The following is a 17181-nucleotide window of genomic DNA, read 5'->3' as shown; positions in this document are numbered from 1 at the left end:
GAGAAGGAGGATAGAGAGAGAGGGCGAATAAAACGGCAAGGGTGAAGTGGGGGAGAGGAAAACAAGAGGCAAATGGCAAATAATGTAATGCGGGAGATAAGGATTGTGATGGGTACTTGGTATATTGACTTTTGCGTAGACTCCCCGGCAACGGCGCCAGAAATTTTCTTGCTACCTCTTGAGCACTGTGTTGGATTTCCTTGAAGAGGAAAGGATGATGCAGCAAAGTAGCGTAAGTATTTCCCTCAGTTTTTGAGAACCAAGGTATCAATCCAGTAGGAGTCTACGCGCGAGTCCCTCGTACCTGCACAAAGCAAATAACTCCTCGCAACCAACGCGATAAGGGGTTGTCAATCCCTTCACGGTCACTTACGAGAGTGAGATTTGATGGATATGATAAGATAATATTTTTGGTATTTTTGTGATAAGGATGCAAAGTAAAATAAAAGCAAAGTAAAAAAGCAAAGGAAATAACTAAGTATTTGGAAGATTAATATGATGAAGATAGACCCGGGGGCCATAGGTTTCACTAGTGGCTTCTCTCAAGAGCATAGGTATTTTACAGCGGGTGAACGAATTACTGTTGAGCAATTGACAGAATTGAGCATAGTTATGAGAATATCTAGGTATGATCATGTATATAGGCATCACGTCCGAGACAAGTAGACCGACTCCTGCCTGCATCTACTACTATTACTCCACTCATCGACTGCTATCCAGCATGCATCTAGAGTATTAAGTTCATGAAAACAGAGTAACGCCTTAAGCAAGATGACATGATGTAGAGGGATAAATTCATGCAATATGATAAAAAAACCATCTTGTTATCCTCGATGGCAACAATACAATACGTGCCTTGCTTACCCTACTGTCACTGGGAAAGGACACCGCAAGATTGAACCCAAAGCTAAGCACTTCTCCCATTGCAAGAAAGATCAATCTACTAGGCCAAACCAAACTAATAATTCGAAGAGACTTGCAAAGATAACCAATCATACTAAAAGAATTCAGAGAAGATTCAAATATTGTTCATAGATAAACTTGATCATAAACCCACAATTCATCGGTCTCAACAAACACACCGCAAAAAGAAGATTACATCGAATAGATCTCCACAAGAGAGGGGGACAACATTGTATTGAGATCCAAAAAGAGAGAAGAAGCCATCTGGCTAATAACTATGGACCCGAAGGTCTGAGGTAAACTACTCACACTTCATCGGAGGGGCTATGGTGTTGATGTAGAAGCCCTCCGTGATGGATACCCCCTCCGGCGGAGCTTCGGAACAGGCCCCAAGATGGGATCCCATGGATACAAAAAGTTGCGGCAGTGCAATTAGGGTTTTGGCTCCGTTTATGATCGTTTGGGGGTACGTAGGTATATATAGGAGGAAGGAGTACGTCGGGGGAGCAACAGGGGGCCCACGAGGGTGGAGGGTGCGCTTGGGGGGGTAGGCACGCCCCCTACCTCGTGGCCTCCTCTTTTGTTTCTTGACGTAGGGTCCAAGTCTCCTGGATCATGTTCGATGAGAAAATCACGTTCCCGAAGGTTTCATTCCGTTTGGACTCCGTTTGATATTCCTTTTCTTCGAAACCCTAAAATAGGCAAAAACAGCAATTCTGGGCTGGGCCTCCGGTTAATAGGTTAGTCCCAATAATAATATAAAAGTGGATAATAAAGCCCAATAATGTCCAAAATAGTATATAATATAGCATGGAGCAATCAAAAATTATAGATACGTTGGAGACGTATCAGTAATGCACGTCACTATAAGACTTGCAAGCAATGTGACTAATGAGTTAGTTGCGGGATGATGTATTACGAAACGAGTAAAGAGACTTGCCGGTAACGGGATTGAACTAGGTATGATGATACCGAGGATCGGATCTCGGGCAAGTAACATACCGATGACAAAGGGAATGACGTATGTTGTTATGCGGTTTGACCGATAAAGATCTTCGTAGAATATGTACGAACCAATATGAGCATCCATGTTCCGCTATTGATTATTGAGCGGATATGTGTCTTGGTCATGTCTACATAGTTCTCGAACCCATAGGGTCCGCACGCTTAACGTTCGATAACGATTTGTATTATGAGTTGTGTGTGGTGACCGAAGTTTATTCGGAGTCTCGGATGAGATCACGGACATGACGAGGAGTCTCGAAATAGTCGAGAGGTAAAGATTGATATATTGGAAGGTTATACATGGACACCGGAATGGTTCCAAAGAGGTTCGGGGATTTTTCGAAGTACCGGGAGGTTACCGAAACCCCTCGAAAAAGTTAATGGGCCTCATGGGCCATGGTGGAGAGAGGAAGGTAGGCCACAAGAGGTGGCGCGCGCCTCCCCCTGCCCAATCCGAATTGGACAAGGGGTAGGGGCACCCCCCCCCCTCTTCCTTCTCCCTCTGCCCTCTTTCCCCTTTTCTCCCTCTCTGTTGGAAGAAAGGGGGCGAATCCTACTAGGAGTGGAGTCCTAGTAGGACTCCCCCCTTGGCGCGCCTCCTCCTGGTCGGCCACCTCCTCCCCCTCTCTTTTATATACGGGGGCGGGGGCACCCCAAAGGCACATCAATTGTTCTCTTAGTCGTGTGCGGTGCCTCTCTCCATAGTTTACTCCTCCGGTCATAGCGCTGTAGTGCTTAGGCGAAGCCCTGCGCAGATCACATCACCATCACCGTCACCACGCCGTCGTATTGACGGAACTCTCCCTCGACCCTCTGCTGGATCAAGAGTTCGAGGGACGTCATCGAGCTGAACGTGTGCTGAACACGTAGGTGTCGTACGTTCGGTACTTAGATCGGTTGGATCGTGAAGACGTTCGACTATATTAACCGCGTTAACCTTACGCTTCCGCTTTCGGTCTACGAGGGTACGTGGACACACTCTCCCCTTCTCGTTGCTATGCATCTTCTAGATAGATCTTGCGTGATCGTAGGAATAGTTTTGAAATTGCATGCTACGTTCCTCAACAACTACATCTGAGTACAACAGATCCAAAATTAATGGCGTCTAGTGTCACAAAAATAAAACTATTTTAAAATTCAAATTTTGTGGACATTTTCCAAAAAATAAAATCTTGTTTTTTTAAAATGTGTTCAAAACAATTGAATAATCTGTACGCTACAGTAAATAGGACGCTAGAGTAAATATCACGTTATAGTTAAAGATGACACACGCTATAATGTGCCACCATCGGCCATAAGGTGTACTGGCTAGCAGCTTGAGTTAGTAATTGTGACGTCCTGAGTTCTACAGTTTTAGAATTTTTTTTGCGGGAAAAACTTCTAATCTATTCATTTTCAATCATGATAGTATAACAAACACTAGAAATAATAAAAATTACATCAAGATCTGTAGAACATCTAGCGACGACTATAAACTTTGAAGTGAGCCGAAGGCACGCCACTGTCATTGTCCCTCCCTCGCTGGAGCCGGGCAAACGTTCTTGTACTAGACAGTCAGGAAGTCATCGTGCTAAGGCCCGATAGAACCAATGCACCAGAACAGCAACCGTTGCAGATGAAGAGTGTAGATCAAAAGGATCCAACCTGAAGACACACGAACGAAGACGAACAACGAACAGATCCGAGCAAATCCACCAAAGATAGATCCACTAGAGACACACCTCCACACGTCCACCGATGATGCTAGCGGAACGGGGTCTAGGCGAGGAGACCTTTATACCATCTTCAGGGAGCCACCTCCGTCTCGCCTTCCTGAACAGGATACAAACCCTAACAAAGCTCGAAAAAAGATCTAAAAACGGAGCCCTCCCATCGGCAAGAGCCGAGATCCACTCCGTCTCCATGGCCCTAAGGCCACCGGAGACGGGACGGACCGGCGCCGACACCGGCGGGAGGCAGAGAGCCTAGCTTTGTGGAGGCGGCGGGTGGCTAAGAATTATACAAGTAGTACTAATAAAGACTGATTCTTTTTTCTATGTTAATTGATGCTAAGAATTATACAAGTAAACTGTTCCTCGAGAAACACGCAATTCAAAAGAAAAGTCATTATAGGGAACCAAATATGAAATACGAATTAGGTGAACCAAATTTTGAGTTGTGTGAATTCGACATGAATATGGTGAACTAAAATAGAATTAGATGAACAAAAAATTAATTAGGTGATTAAATTTTGAATTGGGTAACTAGAATTGAATTAGGTGAAGTAATTTGGATTAGGTGAGAAAACATGATATGAACTAAATTTGAATTGGGTGAACAAATTTTGAATCGTGAGTTCTAGAATCGAATTAGCTGAACTATTTGAATTAGGTGAACAAACTTTAAACTTTGTGAACTAAAATAGAATTAGGTGAACAAATTTTGAAATGCGTGAACTAGAATTACATTAGGTGAACTAATATTTGTTTTTTGAACTAAAATAAAATTAGATGAATAAACTTTGAATTGGGTGAACAAATTTTGAAATGCGTGAACTAGAATTAAATTAGGTGAGCAAATATATATATATATATATATATATATATATATATATATATATATATATATTTGTGAACTAAATTTGATATATTTGAATTAACTTTGGATTGGTTGAACAAATCTTCAACTTTGTTAACTAAATTTGAATTAGGTGAACTAAAATATGAATTAGGTGATCAAATTTTGAATTAAGTGAACTAAATCTGAATTGGACGAAAAATATAGTTCATCGATTTTCAGAAAAGTTCACAAAACCTGAAAAAAAGTTTATCGATCTTCAAAAAAGTTAACAAAACCTAAAAAAAAACTTCATCAATTTCTGAAAAAGTCCATCAATCTTCAAAAAAGTTCACAAAATCTGAAATTTTCATCGGTTTTGAAAAGAGTTCGTCGAATGAAAGAAAAAGAGTTCATCCGTTTTGAAAAGAGTTCATCAATTTTGAAAAAAGTTCATCGGTTTTTAAAAAGAGTTCATCAATTTTGAAAATAGTTCATCGACTTTGAAATATAGTTCAACGGTTTTGAAAAGGGTTCGTTGATTTAAAAAAAGCTCGTTGATATAGAAAAAAGTTCATTTGTTTTGAAAAAGAGTTCATCGATTTTGAAAAACAGTTCACGAATTTGAAAGGTTCATTGGATTTTGATTAAAAACAACGAATTGAAAAAGTTCATGTATTTAACAAAGAAAAAGGGAAAAAATAAACAAAACCGTTCCAACAAAGGAGGGAGAGGAACAGAAAAGAGGAAAAGGAAAAAAACTAGAAAGAAGAAAAGGAGGAAGAAGGTGGAAATGATCACATCTGATGTGGTTGGCCGGTTGGTTACTGCAGCTTACCAATGAAGAAGTTGTGGGTTCGAGTCTCACCTGTGCGCGCTTCCTTTTTCTGCGGGATAAGAGCAGGAAAAAAACGTAGATGGCCCGAGCCCAAGTCACTGCGGGGTTATGCGCCCGTTAGGGAAAACAGCTAAAGCGGGCGCAGCGCGCGCCATTTAGGATTTGGCCCGTTGTTTCTGGGAGACGAGGCAATACACGAACCAGTAGTGGCGGAGCTTGAAGCCCAACACCGGGCGGGACGAAATGAAAGAAATAACCTATGGGCTGGCTGGTGTTCTAAGGCCCCAACGGTAAAAAAAAAAGTGTATAAATTCCAATTTTTGGGCGGGTCATGGCCCATCTGGCCTTGTTGTAGCTCCCGCCTGGGAAAGTATCAGGCACTCCCATCTTTGGGGTACTCCTGGTGCTTCAAGTTTAAAAAAACATTCAAATATATTTCAAAAAATTCCGGAAAAAAAGGTGAATGTTCGCAAGGAATGTAACTACAATCCCTAAAAATTTCAGGTCCAAACTCGAAATGTACATCAAGAAACAAAAATGTGAAATCTGGCATGAAGTGTAAGAAAAAGACAAAATCAACAATGACACTATTCACATCTGAATTTCACATTTTTGTTTCTCAATGTACATTTCAAGTTTGGACCTGAAATTTCTAGGAGTTGTAGTCACATTCCTTGCGAACATTCCCAATTTTTTTTGAAATTTTCGGAAACATTTAAGATTTTTTTTGAACTTGGAGCACCGGGAGTACCCAAGGATGGGAGTACAAGATATTTTCCGGCTCCTGCCTTTGAAACCAGTACGAATAAGGAAAAATGTGCTAATCTCATAGCTACAAATCAAGCATTTTACTTAGGCTGTTATGCATATCCCCTCAGGATATCACGTATATCACTGTTCGAAAGTCGAAACATCTTAGAGTTGTGCACACACAGATCCTCGCGTTTAATAGGCTTTATCTTGCCTAACAATCAACTGCCAAACAGTTGTTTCATGACAAATGGAACATTATCATGGCAAAGCAATGTGAATTTAGAATAACCATCATTGCATTAATTATAATCCTCAAAAGCAAGTTCAAAGTGATGCTTCGGCGCAACGAGCTGAACTTGATCAAAAGGACTAGATCCATAACATAAAAAGGCATCGCTTATTTTTTTCTCCATCAGGTCAAATATCACGAACATCATCTACAAACAACAATCAAGAATTCATCTACACTAAACAATAATTCATCTATATTTTGGGCGATACTCTAACAATATTGATACCATGAAGCTCACTGTCGAAACCTAGATCGAATGTTGTTGCCTGACTAGCAAAGGTGTTATCCAACTTTACTGCCTCATCTATTCCTGTGTACCGCTAAAAAAAACTATTCCTGCATATGAAATGCATAATCCAGAAAATCAAATATGTGTTGCCACCGGTGATTAATAAAATAACAGTAACAATGATGTTGGCCTGCAAATATCGAATCCAACTCATCTACAAAAATTTCTTTGATGGACCGAAATGTCTCCTCTATGTGTGTAGTTTAAACCTAATCATCAACCTTCTAAATCGCAGATCAACTAATGATGGCAACATACTCGCCACTCAGCTTCTTTATGATACCTTGTTCCCATCAAGATCTGTAAAATCAACTCCGATATCCTTAGATAGACCATTGGGTCTCAACTAAAAGCATATCGCATTACAACTTCGTCCTGAAAACCATAGCTTATCTGCCAGATTTGGCAACAATATTACCACCGCACATCCAACAAACGCACCATTTGAAATCCGATACATAGCTCTCTTCGGTTCAGCACACGGTATTTCAACCAATGAACTAGGAGTCCCGGGCACATAACCACGACTCCGTGGAGAAACACCCAAATGTGGATCAAGGCGATAGGGAGAACTATTGCGCGAAAACTTCGGAACGGCAGGGGATTTATTAAAACAACTTGAGTCTTTAAGTGCTAACCAATTGGATCCGGTAACTGCGGAACCACTTCACTAGTCTAGGTAGGTTGTTCTTCCTCTAGGTCTCTCCATTCCCAAGAAATATTTCTTCGTGGGCTATAAGGCATTAACAACTGACTCTCGAGTATTCCTATCGAGTTTTTCTATTCCCATCATGACACGGGCATAGGTCAAAAGATTAGCTTGCTTATTCGGATTTGCCCTTTTATTATTACCGTAACATATTTTTGTGCTTGATACAAAGTTATTTGCCCTTTTATTATTACCGTAACATATTTTTGTGCTTGATACAAAGTTTTGATTACGAAACTTTCCTTGTGACCTGATCTTTTTGTGCTCTCTTGGAACCGACAACTTGCTTCATGCTATTACTAACATTTATGACTCAGCGGCACTTGCTTTTCAAAAGAAATTGAAACCATCATGCCTCCGAATTCATATTAAACCAATGGAAACCCAGATTTTGTTTTTGCTGATGCAATGCAACAATATGTGACCCGAATGGCGACCTAATTTCAACAGCCACTAGCAAACGGGAACAAGGCAACAAGCACATGTTGAAGACGAAATCGCCTGGCCCTCGGAGCTGTTTCTCCCGCACCGCGGCTGGCTGGCTGCATCTCTTTCGCTAGGAATTGACAACGCAACCACCGATTCGGATCGCGGAGACGCGCCAGCACGTCGTGTTCATCCATGTCCGCCAACTCGGCTCCCCAGACGCTCAATGGCGTGATGTTCCTATCGGTTGGACTTTAAGATTCAGTCCAGTACAAACGGTAGCTTTCCTACCAACAGAACTCCACAGCATACCCGGCGGCTGATGTGCATGCAGGAAACTGGGAACCAGCAGTTCCATCTTTGATCGGGCGAGTCCAAAATGACATGCTGCCGACTCGTCGCTGTTGGCAGATTTGGGTGTCTGCAGAAGAGATTTGCCCGGTATCAACCGCGAATCGCCTCGCATCCACATGTAACCGCGATAATCTCGATCTCAGCATAGGAAAAACAGATAGAATTCCATAGTGAGCAGAGATAAGATTGTGAGCCAGTCCCTCCATGAAAGATTATCCATGGTAAGGTTGAACGGGCATAAGATTGTCAGCCAGGCCCGGTTAAAGAGGTCCAGGAGTTTCACCAAAATTACATAAGAAAACTATCAGATTCAAGCTGGCAGTTTCATGTGTCCCGATTCCGAACAACCAATGTGGAACTGGAAAATTCACATGTTTAAACAAACAGAGAATTTGGAACCACGGGAAGTTCAAAAGCATTTGTTTCCTCCGGCATGCATAACAAAGCCAGGAGTTTTAACATTGGCAGCTAGGCGCCGCAGACCCTCATGACAACATGTTATTGTCATGATATCCTCTCAGGGACCTCCATGACACTTTCATCGCAGGCACGACATTGTGCCTGCACTGTCGCGCCTGCACGACTATCACTACACTTCCTGTTCGCCATTGCCGCTACATAACACGCTACACGCGCACAGTACAGACTACCAAACCCTGTTGCTACACAGCGTAGACTACACCTACCGCAGTATGATACAGTTGAGGGTAACAAAAGATCCTTTTTTACACTTCCTCACCGTGTCATGAATTGTGTCCTTCCAGCTGCAAGCAGCTGCTGCTGCCCGAGCTGCTGATGAGGCACGGGAGATCCCGGACCTGGAGCTTCACGTTGCGCGTGCCCATCGAGTCCATGACGTCGACGCACTCCTGGAGATCGGAGTCGTTCGCCATGATGACCCACTCGTCCTCGTCATCCTTGTACTTGAGCTGGAACACCCCGGTCAACAGCTTGAACCTCTTGGCTATTTCTTCCAGCAGGTGGTACCAGCCCATCGATGGCAAGAACTTGAACCGCACGGTGTCTCCATTGTACGTCGCCTTGACCGTAAGTGCAGGGCTGCTCTTGTCCTTAAGTGGGCGTGCTGGGTTCTTCTTGAATGTAGGGTGGCTTGATGCACTGCCGCTAGAAGAGTCTGTCATACCAGAGGTAGAAGGATGAGTATGCTCCCTGCCTTCGCGATCATCAAACATATCAATATCTGCTTGTTGCATGGGTGGTGAGTTCCTTCCCACTATTTGGTCCCTGGTAGTCTTGATGCTTGGGAGGACACAGGGCAAAGGTTCGATGCAACCTGTTTCTTTGTCATGTAAAGCACTAACAGCACCAGTGGGATATAATGGTCCTTGTGTTCCTTCAGAACTAATATGATGTGTGATATTCGGACCATAAGAGCCGTGATCACCACTGCCACTATAGTTAGTTGTCTGCATGTGAAATTCATCGCCTTCCCCTTTCTGCGCATCAGAGCGCTGCAACTGACAGCTATCTCTTTCCCATCCTTCAGGTGACGAATACCCTTGCTCAGATTTTGGGCCAGATTTTTCATCCACAGTTTTCCCAACAGATGGACTAGACACAGCATCACATGAAGGGAATGAAGTCTTCTCTGGCAGAGAAACTGCTGGAACAAGAGATCCAGTAGCTGGATCATACTGCAAAGAGCTGTCCACTCCATGGACAGAGTTAATGACAGTTTGGATCTTCTTTAACGAACGGTTGACCTTGTTTATCTTGCGAGATGGCCATCGCGAAATTCCATGTGTGCGGCATATCCGTTTCAAGGTTGTTGGACAAACTGCAACAGTATTAATAACAAAATGTTATAGAAATCATCTATCATATCCTATATATAAAACCTAGATATCACAACACAGAAACGATTCAATCGAAAAGTAACATGACAAAGTGACACACTAGGGTGCAGGGGCTCACCACCGAGGCTCTTTGCAGCATCCTTTAGGCTCCCAGAAAAGTACTTACGGAGAACATCCATGCCAATATTCTTCTCCGCTGTACTGCGCTTTTTCTCCGCAAGTCGCATTGAACTAGACTGTGCCTGCAGTGCAGAAGAAGCTTCTAGTCAAGAGGATATCAAGAATCCAGTTAACACACCGATTCAAAGTTAAATGCATTCATCAATGTTGATGATCTAGGTTCTGCAGATTTAACCATGTATGACTAGCCAACCATGAGAATGCCCCTTTACAAAAGATGATCGATTGTGCTAATGGCATGTCAAATCTGGAAGTTTCTACCAGCCTAAACTGTTGGAATCCTTCTCCTCTGATCAAACTTGGCACTAGAACTATGCCATTATTCAACAGATCAAATTACAAATGTGTGTGCCCATTACCGTTAAGTCATAACACACAACTAGTCAAATTTCTAAAGTGCCAACAAATTAGGCGTTTCAACAAAAAACTTTAGGAAAAGATTCAGTTCGATTCAAGGAAATACGCATGTTCAACAAATGAGAACTAAGATGGATGAGCACAAGTCTCAGAAAAGGATTTCAGCTCAAATCATGCTAATCAAGATTATTCATAAATCAGGACCAATATGATTGCACAGAATGCCATATATTTAAGTAAAACATATAATATGAGAGCACCTGCTCGGACATGTCCCCTTGCTTATCAATTAAAGATAGATCCTGGAATGCCTCTTCTGTGGCAGGTTGATCACCATGTGAAGAACTCCAAGACTGACCAGTAGGCAAGCAACTTCCACTGGTTGCCTTATACATTACTGCAGTACAAGCGTCAACTTTATCAACCTCTGCTTCAGAAACTGTTCGCAAACTTTTGCATATTCTTTGCATAGTACTGGACAGGTTATTCAATAACATCTGTTGTTCTTCACTGCCTGTGCAGTTGATTGGTAGAAAGAATTCTAGTATGTAGTCATCATCACCAGTGTATGTGCTCCTTAGCCGGATTGCTACAGCAGCATGCAGACCAAACTTACGAGCATGGTGTGCGAGTGGGTAATCCTTAATTCCGTATTCTCTTATATTAGGAGAGAAGAACGGCAGATTGGACTTGAGTGCTCGGCCTGCAATACCTTGCCCTTTCTCAAGATGAGTTTCAGTGCATGCATGAAAAAAACCTTGCATCTTTGCATCATTAACATAACACGCTGATTCATGGATGCGGAGTATCGCTTTCCCTGACTGAGAATCAAGGACACTATCATGTCCAACATAACCACCATCACTACCATTTGATGAAGGGACCCATGTAAGGGCCAACGGAAGCATGTGTGCATGGCAAATAGCTCTTAGAACATCCAAAATCTCAGTGAAGGCGGCTTTCTGATTTGCTGAATAAACCTGCAAATAAAGAGACATCACATACATCAAACATCAATAGATAAACAAACAAAAAACACTGAAGAGAACTTGTATCCAGCATCAATGATGCACAGCAGAAATCTCAGAGAAGTGAAGAATGGCACCTTCTGATCGATACAATCTTTTGCTGTCTCCAAGTTCACAGCCTACAGAAGAGTAATATGGTAAGTATTAAACGTAAGTGCCAAGAGAAATTCCAGATTGTGCAAGAAAATAATACACCCATCATTGTCCATGGACAGTGCAATATGAATACCAGTAGCCAGAATACAAGCATTTAAAATTCAGTATATACTTTTATTCATGGCATCTAGAAATGGCACCAACAAAAGTGAGGACTTGCATCCACATGACAGTTCATGTTACTTGTCATGAAATTAGTAAAATACACTAACGAACAAGTCTATAAGATAATAGACATTGCAGTGGGAAGTAAAAATGCTCCTTCATGGGTAAATTCACTATTTTGTCCCCAGCTAAACATAAATAAATAAAGGAGGGGGTGGGGAGCAAGTTAGAACTTGCCTGCAATGCATGGCGAAGGTTGTTCATTTCTGCATCGAAGTCAGGTTTCTCCTTCTTTGTGATAAGCTCAAGCACCGCACAGCAAGAGCCCTTGCTAGGGTCATATATCGGCATTGCAAGTGATCCTCGAACTTCATGGTGAAGAGCATACTCCATCCTCAAATACTCTGGCTTGCTGTAGTAGAGCACATTTGAGGTCCATTCTGGCACACCGGAGATGAAGACCCTCCCTGGAAGCCCTGGTTGAAGGCCAGTCTCCTCCTTAGCAGAGAACACAAAATGCCTGGATACTTCTCTGTACCCAGCAAGAGCTTGGTCAAGCAGAAACGGCTGTTCACATGTACTAAGCACGACATGCCCCTCCTGCTCAACAGGCATCCAGACCTGCGCAAGAATGCCGCCGCCAAGTGACTTCCTGAACAAAGACAGAGCCATGAGCATCCTGTCAGCGAGTAAGTTGCCGGCAATAGGCCTGGGAACCAAGCTAGTACTTCCTTGTTCGGGATCACCATCTGAGCCAAGGTCGCCTGAACTCTTGGCCATTCTCCCGGTCCCAGTTTCAGCTGGATTCACCGAAGATACCAAATCAACCTTTTGATCCCCGGGTACACTGGAATAGGCATCGAGCTGCATATCTTCACTGACACCAGAAGCACGCGGCGAAGATCCCAAGGATGACCACATAGCAAACATCTGGTGTGTGGACGAGTCGTTCAGCAACGAGAACAGCTGGTCAGCTAACGAAGGGCTGCCGCAGAGCTCTGAGTACCCATCAAAGTTCATCATGGCCGTAACGCCATATGGATCATCCGACGGGCTGCCGACGCTTCCATTGCATCCAGCACGGTTGGACTGTGAAGGCAGAGGCACATCCATGGCTTTGCTGCACTCGATTGGTTCCAGACACTTATCCACTCCTGTGGGACAATTAAGGTTTCAGTGCACTGTGTTGGGGACAGATAAAAAGGACGGCAGTAGCGTGTGTCCTTTCAGAGCAGAATCTTGGTAGTGCAACACAAGGACTGATTTAATAGGCAGAATCTGAACAGGAGACTGCTTTTGATACAGTGACACAAGAATCCTAGATCAGCAGTTCATCATGGGCACAAGAACTCGACTCAAAAGGTCAAACCTTTCGAGGAGAAGGCAACCGGAGTTAACAGCCTAAAGCAGCTGCAGAAGTCCTGTTTTCTGGCGGAGGAAGGGTGCTGGCACACAAGACAGAAGCTCGGTATCTGATCCCAGTAAAATCTATCCGTTTCATCCAGAAACGCTCTATAATCTGAAACTGAGCGCGGAGGAAATCATCAAAAGAAGCAAACTTGTGGTTCCCCCAAGAATCAGTCGCCGCCTGAAACAACTTCACCAAATCAGCTCCTCTGACGAAACAAAATTCAGCGTAACTCGGAACCTCCAATTCGAGCCGGCAGAGCGAAACCGTACCACGGCTGGGCCCAATCAGCAGACCACACGGAACCGGAAGCCTCCAAGCCCCAGCTCCGGAACCATTTGCCGGTCCGGAAAAAGCCCGGCAGCCTCCGTCGCCGATAGCGCCGGCCCCGGACGGAAGAAGCCAAGCGGCGGCCGCCACTCCTCGGCTGGCGGCGGGGATGAGGACGACGGATTGGCGGGGAGGCGGCGCGGCGGCGCAGATCTGAGGAGGCGGCGGGAGGAGGGAATCGGAGGCTACTACTACTTGCTGGGAGGAAGACGAGGAGAGGGCTTTGGATTGGAGGTTGGAAATTCTCTAGCCCGGTCGCTGGCTTTGAGCTAGGAGTAGTTGTTTTTCTACTCCCCTCCCCCGCAGCGGATTCTTCCCGGCTCGCGGTCACGGCCGCCCTCTTTAAATGGTTAATTATTAACTGGGCTGATTTTTTCTGGCCTTGGGGTTCTCTTCCTCTGTTTTGGCACAGGAAATGGTGTTATGGCAAACTCATACGGAACGAATTCCTAGGCTGCAGCAAAACTTGACACGGCCAGGTCTGTCGCTTCTGCCAAGCTGAGCATAGCTTAGATAATTACTCCAGCTTTTGGTCCTGTTTAGATACTCTAACTCAGTTAGAGGTTAGAGTTAGATTCTAACCTTGAACTAACCCTAGACTAACTCTAACCAAAGAACTGTTTGGATGGTAGGGTTAGATTGACAATAAATATTCGTTCTCAATCATTTGACTACTTTGGATTATATTTGAATGGGAGGGATGAATTTTTTTTACTATTTTTTCTAGTGGGCTTAGGAGAACTAACCCAAATAAGCTCCTCTAGTGTGGGCTAGTTTTTTGGGGTGGGTTAGATTCAACTAACCCAAACTAACCTACCATGTTTGGATATTTTTGGGTTATTTGAGCCCCAACTTACTAAAACTAACTCTAACTTAGAGATCCAAACAGGGCCTTTATTGAGATGAAGGCCCTGTTTGAATACTCTAACACAGTTAGAGTTAGAATTATTTTCTAACCCACTCTAAACCAAATAAACACCTCTCCATCGAAATAGTTGGGTTAGATGGAACTAACCCATTCTAACCCTCCCTGTTTGGATACTTTTGGGTTATTTGAGCCTCCAACTAATCCAAACTAGTTCTAACCCCATGATCCAAACAGAGCCGAAGTTAGGGCAACTTTAACTGATCCTCTATTCGGTTATAAGGGAGGATAAATTCGATTTTACTCCTCTATGTCACGTCTAGCTGATCCCCTAAACCGAATAGAGAAGGATAATTTATCCTCTGACGCCTATCCAGTCCCTAAATATACTCCATTTGAAGACGGCAGAGGATAAATTTTCTTCACGCAAAGGCCTTCTTGTGGCCGGACGATGACTCATGTGAAGCTCCAATGTCGAAGGCGGCGACCTACGACTTCACCGATGACCTCGATGAAGTAGATGCTAACGGTGGAGCCGAGCGTGTTGAGGCCGGAGGTGACCGGTGAGAGCACGAGCGCCGTTTGGTTGGAGGCGAACACGGCGAATTGCACGAGTACAGCACCTGCAGCCTGACGTCGGCCACCAGCGCCCGCCGCATAGTAGCCGTCTTCACGGGCCGCCATGGGTGTTCAAGGGCAGGCAAACGCGTCCCCTCCTTTCCTTCCTTGTTCACCATGGACGGTCTGGAGCTGGGTGCGAGCGATTGATTGTTTTGTTGTGCATTGCAGCGCATTGTACCGGTTGCATTTGGTGAAGTTGCATTTGGTGAAGGTGGCAACGGCGCGGGGTTCGTGCCCATGGAGCTGTGCGGTGTTTCCGGCGTGGTCACCATCGTCGCGGGGACGCATGGCAGATATTCGACGAAATGCATAAACAAAAAGTAACTTTACTCTGCTAAATTTAGGAGATCGGCTAGAACCAATCAAAACTTAGTAGAATAAATATATTCTACTATGGTTTACTCGGCATATCCTCTTCTATTTTTTTAGAGGATCAGTTAGAGTTGCTCGTAGTTTCTCGAATTTAAATCCTAGATTTGGCACGGGTACATGTGGGAAGCGATGTTCGACAATATTCACTCGATTTGAGACGACTTCCCCTCGACTACGAAGCACATGTGATGAGCTCGTCAATTCCAAAATGTGTGGACTCGGTCTTTCGTAGATGATTATATGGGTAGATTGTGTGCACATGCTTTCATAAAAATGAGTGTATGCGCGTGTTTGTGAGAGTTTTGTGGTTGTATTATATTTTTAAAGAGTCATGTCGCTCCTAGGATTTAAGGTCTCCTTTGGTTTGAAGGAATTTTATAGAAATTTTAGAGGATAAGATTTTTATAGGATTTTTTCCTTTAAAGCCCTTTGGTTCATAGGAATAGATTCCTATTTCTACATAGGATTGGTTCCTATCCTCCATATTTCATATGAAAATAAAAATAAGCCTAGACTCAATGAAAAAAAATTCCTTTGGTGTCAACCAAATGACATCTTGTTTCCTATTCCTATTCATAGGATTTGAGATACATGTCATCTCATTTCCTACAAGATTCTTATTCCTACGATAATCTTATCCTATGAATCAAAAGAGACCTAATTAAGGGTTGGTGGTTTTACTTATTTTTTTATTTGATTTTGAACCCATCCAAGTGACGTCGAACTAGGTAGGTTGTATGCAAATTGAAATTGTCCAAGACAACTAGGCATTTGAGTAAAGTGAACTGGGCATTTGAAAAAAAGATTGACTGTAGGCATTGAACCTACTGCTGTCTTAATTTCCGTTTTGGGGGGATAAGCGTGAAGCGTTAGTAGTACGTGTAGATGCATTTGCACGGCCACCTACTGCAGGTTTGACCGACCACACCACGGATTCCCTATAAAACTCCCACGATCCATCCTCTCCTCCTGCCACTTGACTTTTTTGTAATCGACATTTGAAAACATGAAAGGGAGGAGAGATTTACATTGTTTTTCAAGCGACCGCAACCCGTGCAAGTGGCCTACAAATCGCTCTCAGGACGCTCGGCATCAGTGGCGTACGTACCACCAGACCCTTTTCCCCAAAGAAATATCGCACTGAGCCTCCGGGAAAGTACTTTAAGGTACGAGCATATCTATTGTTCCTTGTTGGTTTAGTCAGAGAATGACGCCAGCGTATACAGGAGAGAACATTTTCCGGGTGGGGAATCCATTAGCGTGGGAAATCCTCCTAGCTAGCTAAGCCCTCGGCGTTCTAACCATCAGAGCATCTACGCCGGGACGCCCGAAATAGGCAACAAATGTCCAGGGGCTACCCGGTCCTGACCGGTTACAAAAATGTGACCCAGCCAAACACCTTAAACGGGTCTCAAACATTCGGTCTATCTGGCCTAGCCCAAATATATGACGAATATGGGGCTGTCCGCGCGCGCCCGGGCGCATCCGACACTTCAGCCCGGCTCACCCCATCCCCGCAAATATCCCTAATCTGAAAACCCTACCTTACTCCACTCTCGATCCGTCGCTTCTGCTGTCCTCCGATCTCTCTGATTCGATCCGCTCCTCCGACTCCGGAGACCACGTTGAACGCCGACGGCCGCTCCTTCTCCGACTCCGATGAGGAGTCGGCCCTCTGAATTGCCCTCAAGAGGTCCAAGGTGGACACAGGGGGCAGTTCCTGATCGACCGCCTCACCTCTCCTCGTCAGCCCAGCGAGGACGCCAACGCTGGCTCCACCTAGCCCGTGCGGGCTGCGCAGTTCGCGCCTCCCCAACACCATCCCCGTCCCCGCTGGC

General features: G+C 44.2%; 1 protein-coding gene across 1 annotated transcript; it reads right to left on the bottom strand.

Annotated features, from left to right (window-relative positions):
- Nucleotides 1-8457: 8457 nt before the first annotated feature.
- On the bottom strand, nucleotides 8458-13815 carry LOC125538925 (protein NLP2-like). Its single transcript, XM_048702240.1, has 6 exons — nucleotides 13428-13815; nucleotides 11985-13335; nucleotides 11564-11605; nucleotides 10719-11438; nucleotides 10040-10163; nucleotides 8458-9902 (listed from the first exon to the last, which is right to left on the bottom strand). The coding sequence occupies exons 2-6, from the start codon at nucleotides 12858-12860 to the stop codon at nucleotides 8848-8850; spliced, it is 2817 nt and encodes a 938-aa protein (XP_048558197.1). The 5' UTR covers nucleotides 12861-13335; nucleotides 13428-13815; the 3' UTR covers nucleotides 8458-8847.
- Between the last annotated feature and the right edge of the window lie 3366 nt (nucleotides 13816-17181).

Source organism: Triticum urartu, chromosome 2 (assembly GCF_003073215.2).
Source record: "Triticum urartu cultivar G1812 chromosome 2, Tu2.1, whole genome shotgun sequence".
NCBI lineage: Eukaryota > Viridiplantae > Streptophyta > Magnoliopsida > Poales > Poaceae > Triticum > Triticum urartu.
The sequence above is the reverse complement of the archived record's forward strand: the minus strand, read 5'-3'. Positions and strand labels throughout refer to the sequence as shown.

Coding starts and splice junctions, on each gene's coding strand:
- LOC125538925 (XM_048702240.1), bottom strand. CDS start 12,860: ATGGATGTGCCTCTGCCTTCACAGTCCAACCGTGCTGGATGCAATGGA. Junction 11,606..11,984: donor ACCTTCGCCATGCATTGCAG/GCAAGTTCTAAC, acceptor ACTCTTCTGTAG/GCTGTGAACTTGGAGACAGC. Junction 11,439..11,563: donor AAGATTGTATCGATCAGAAG/GTGCCATTCTTC, acceptor CTTTATTTGCAG/GTTTATTCAGCAAATCAGAA.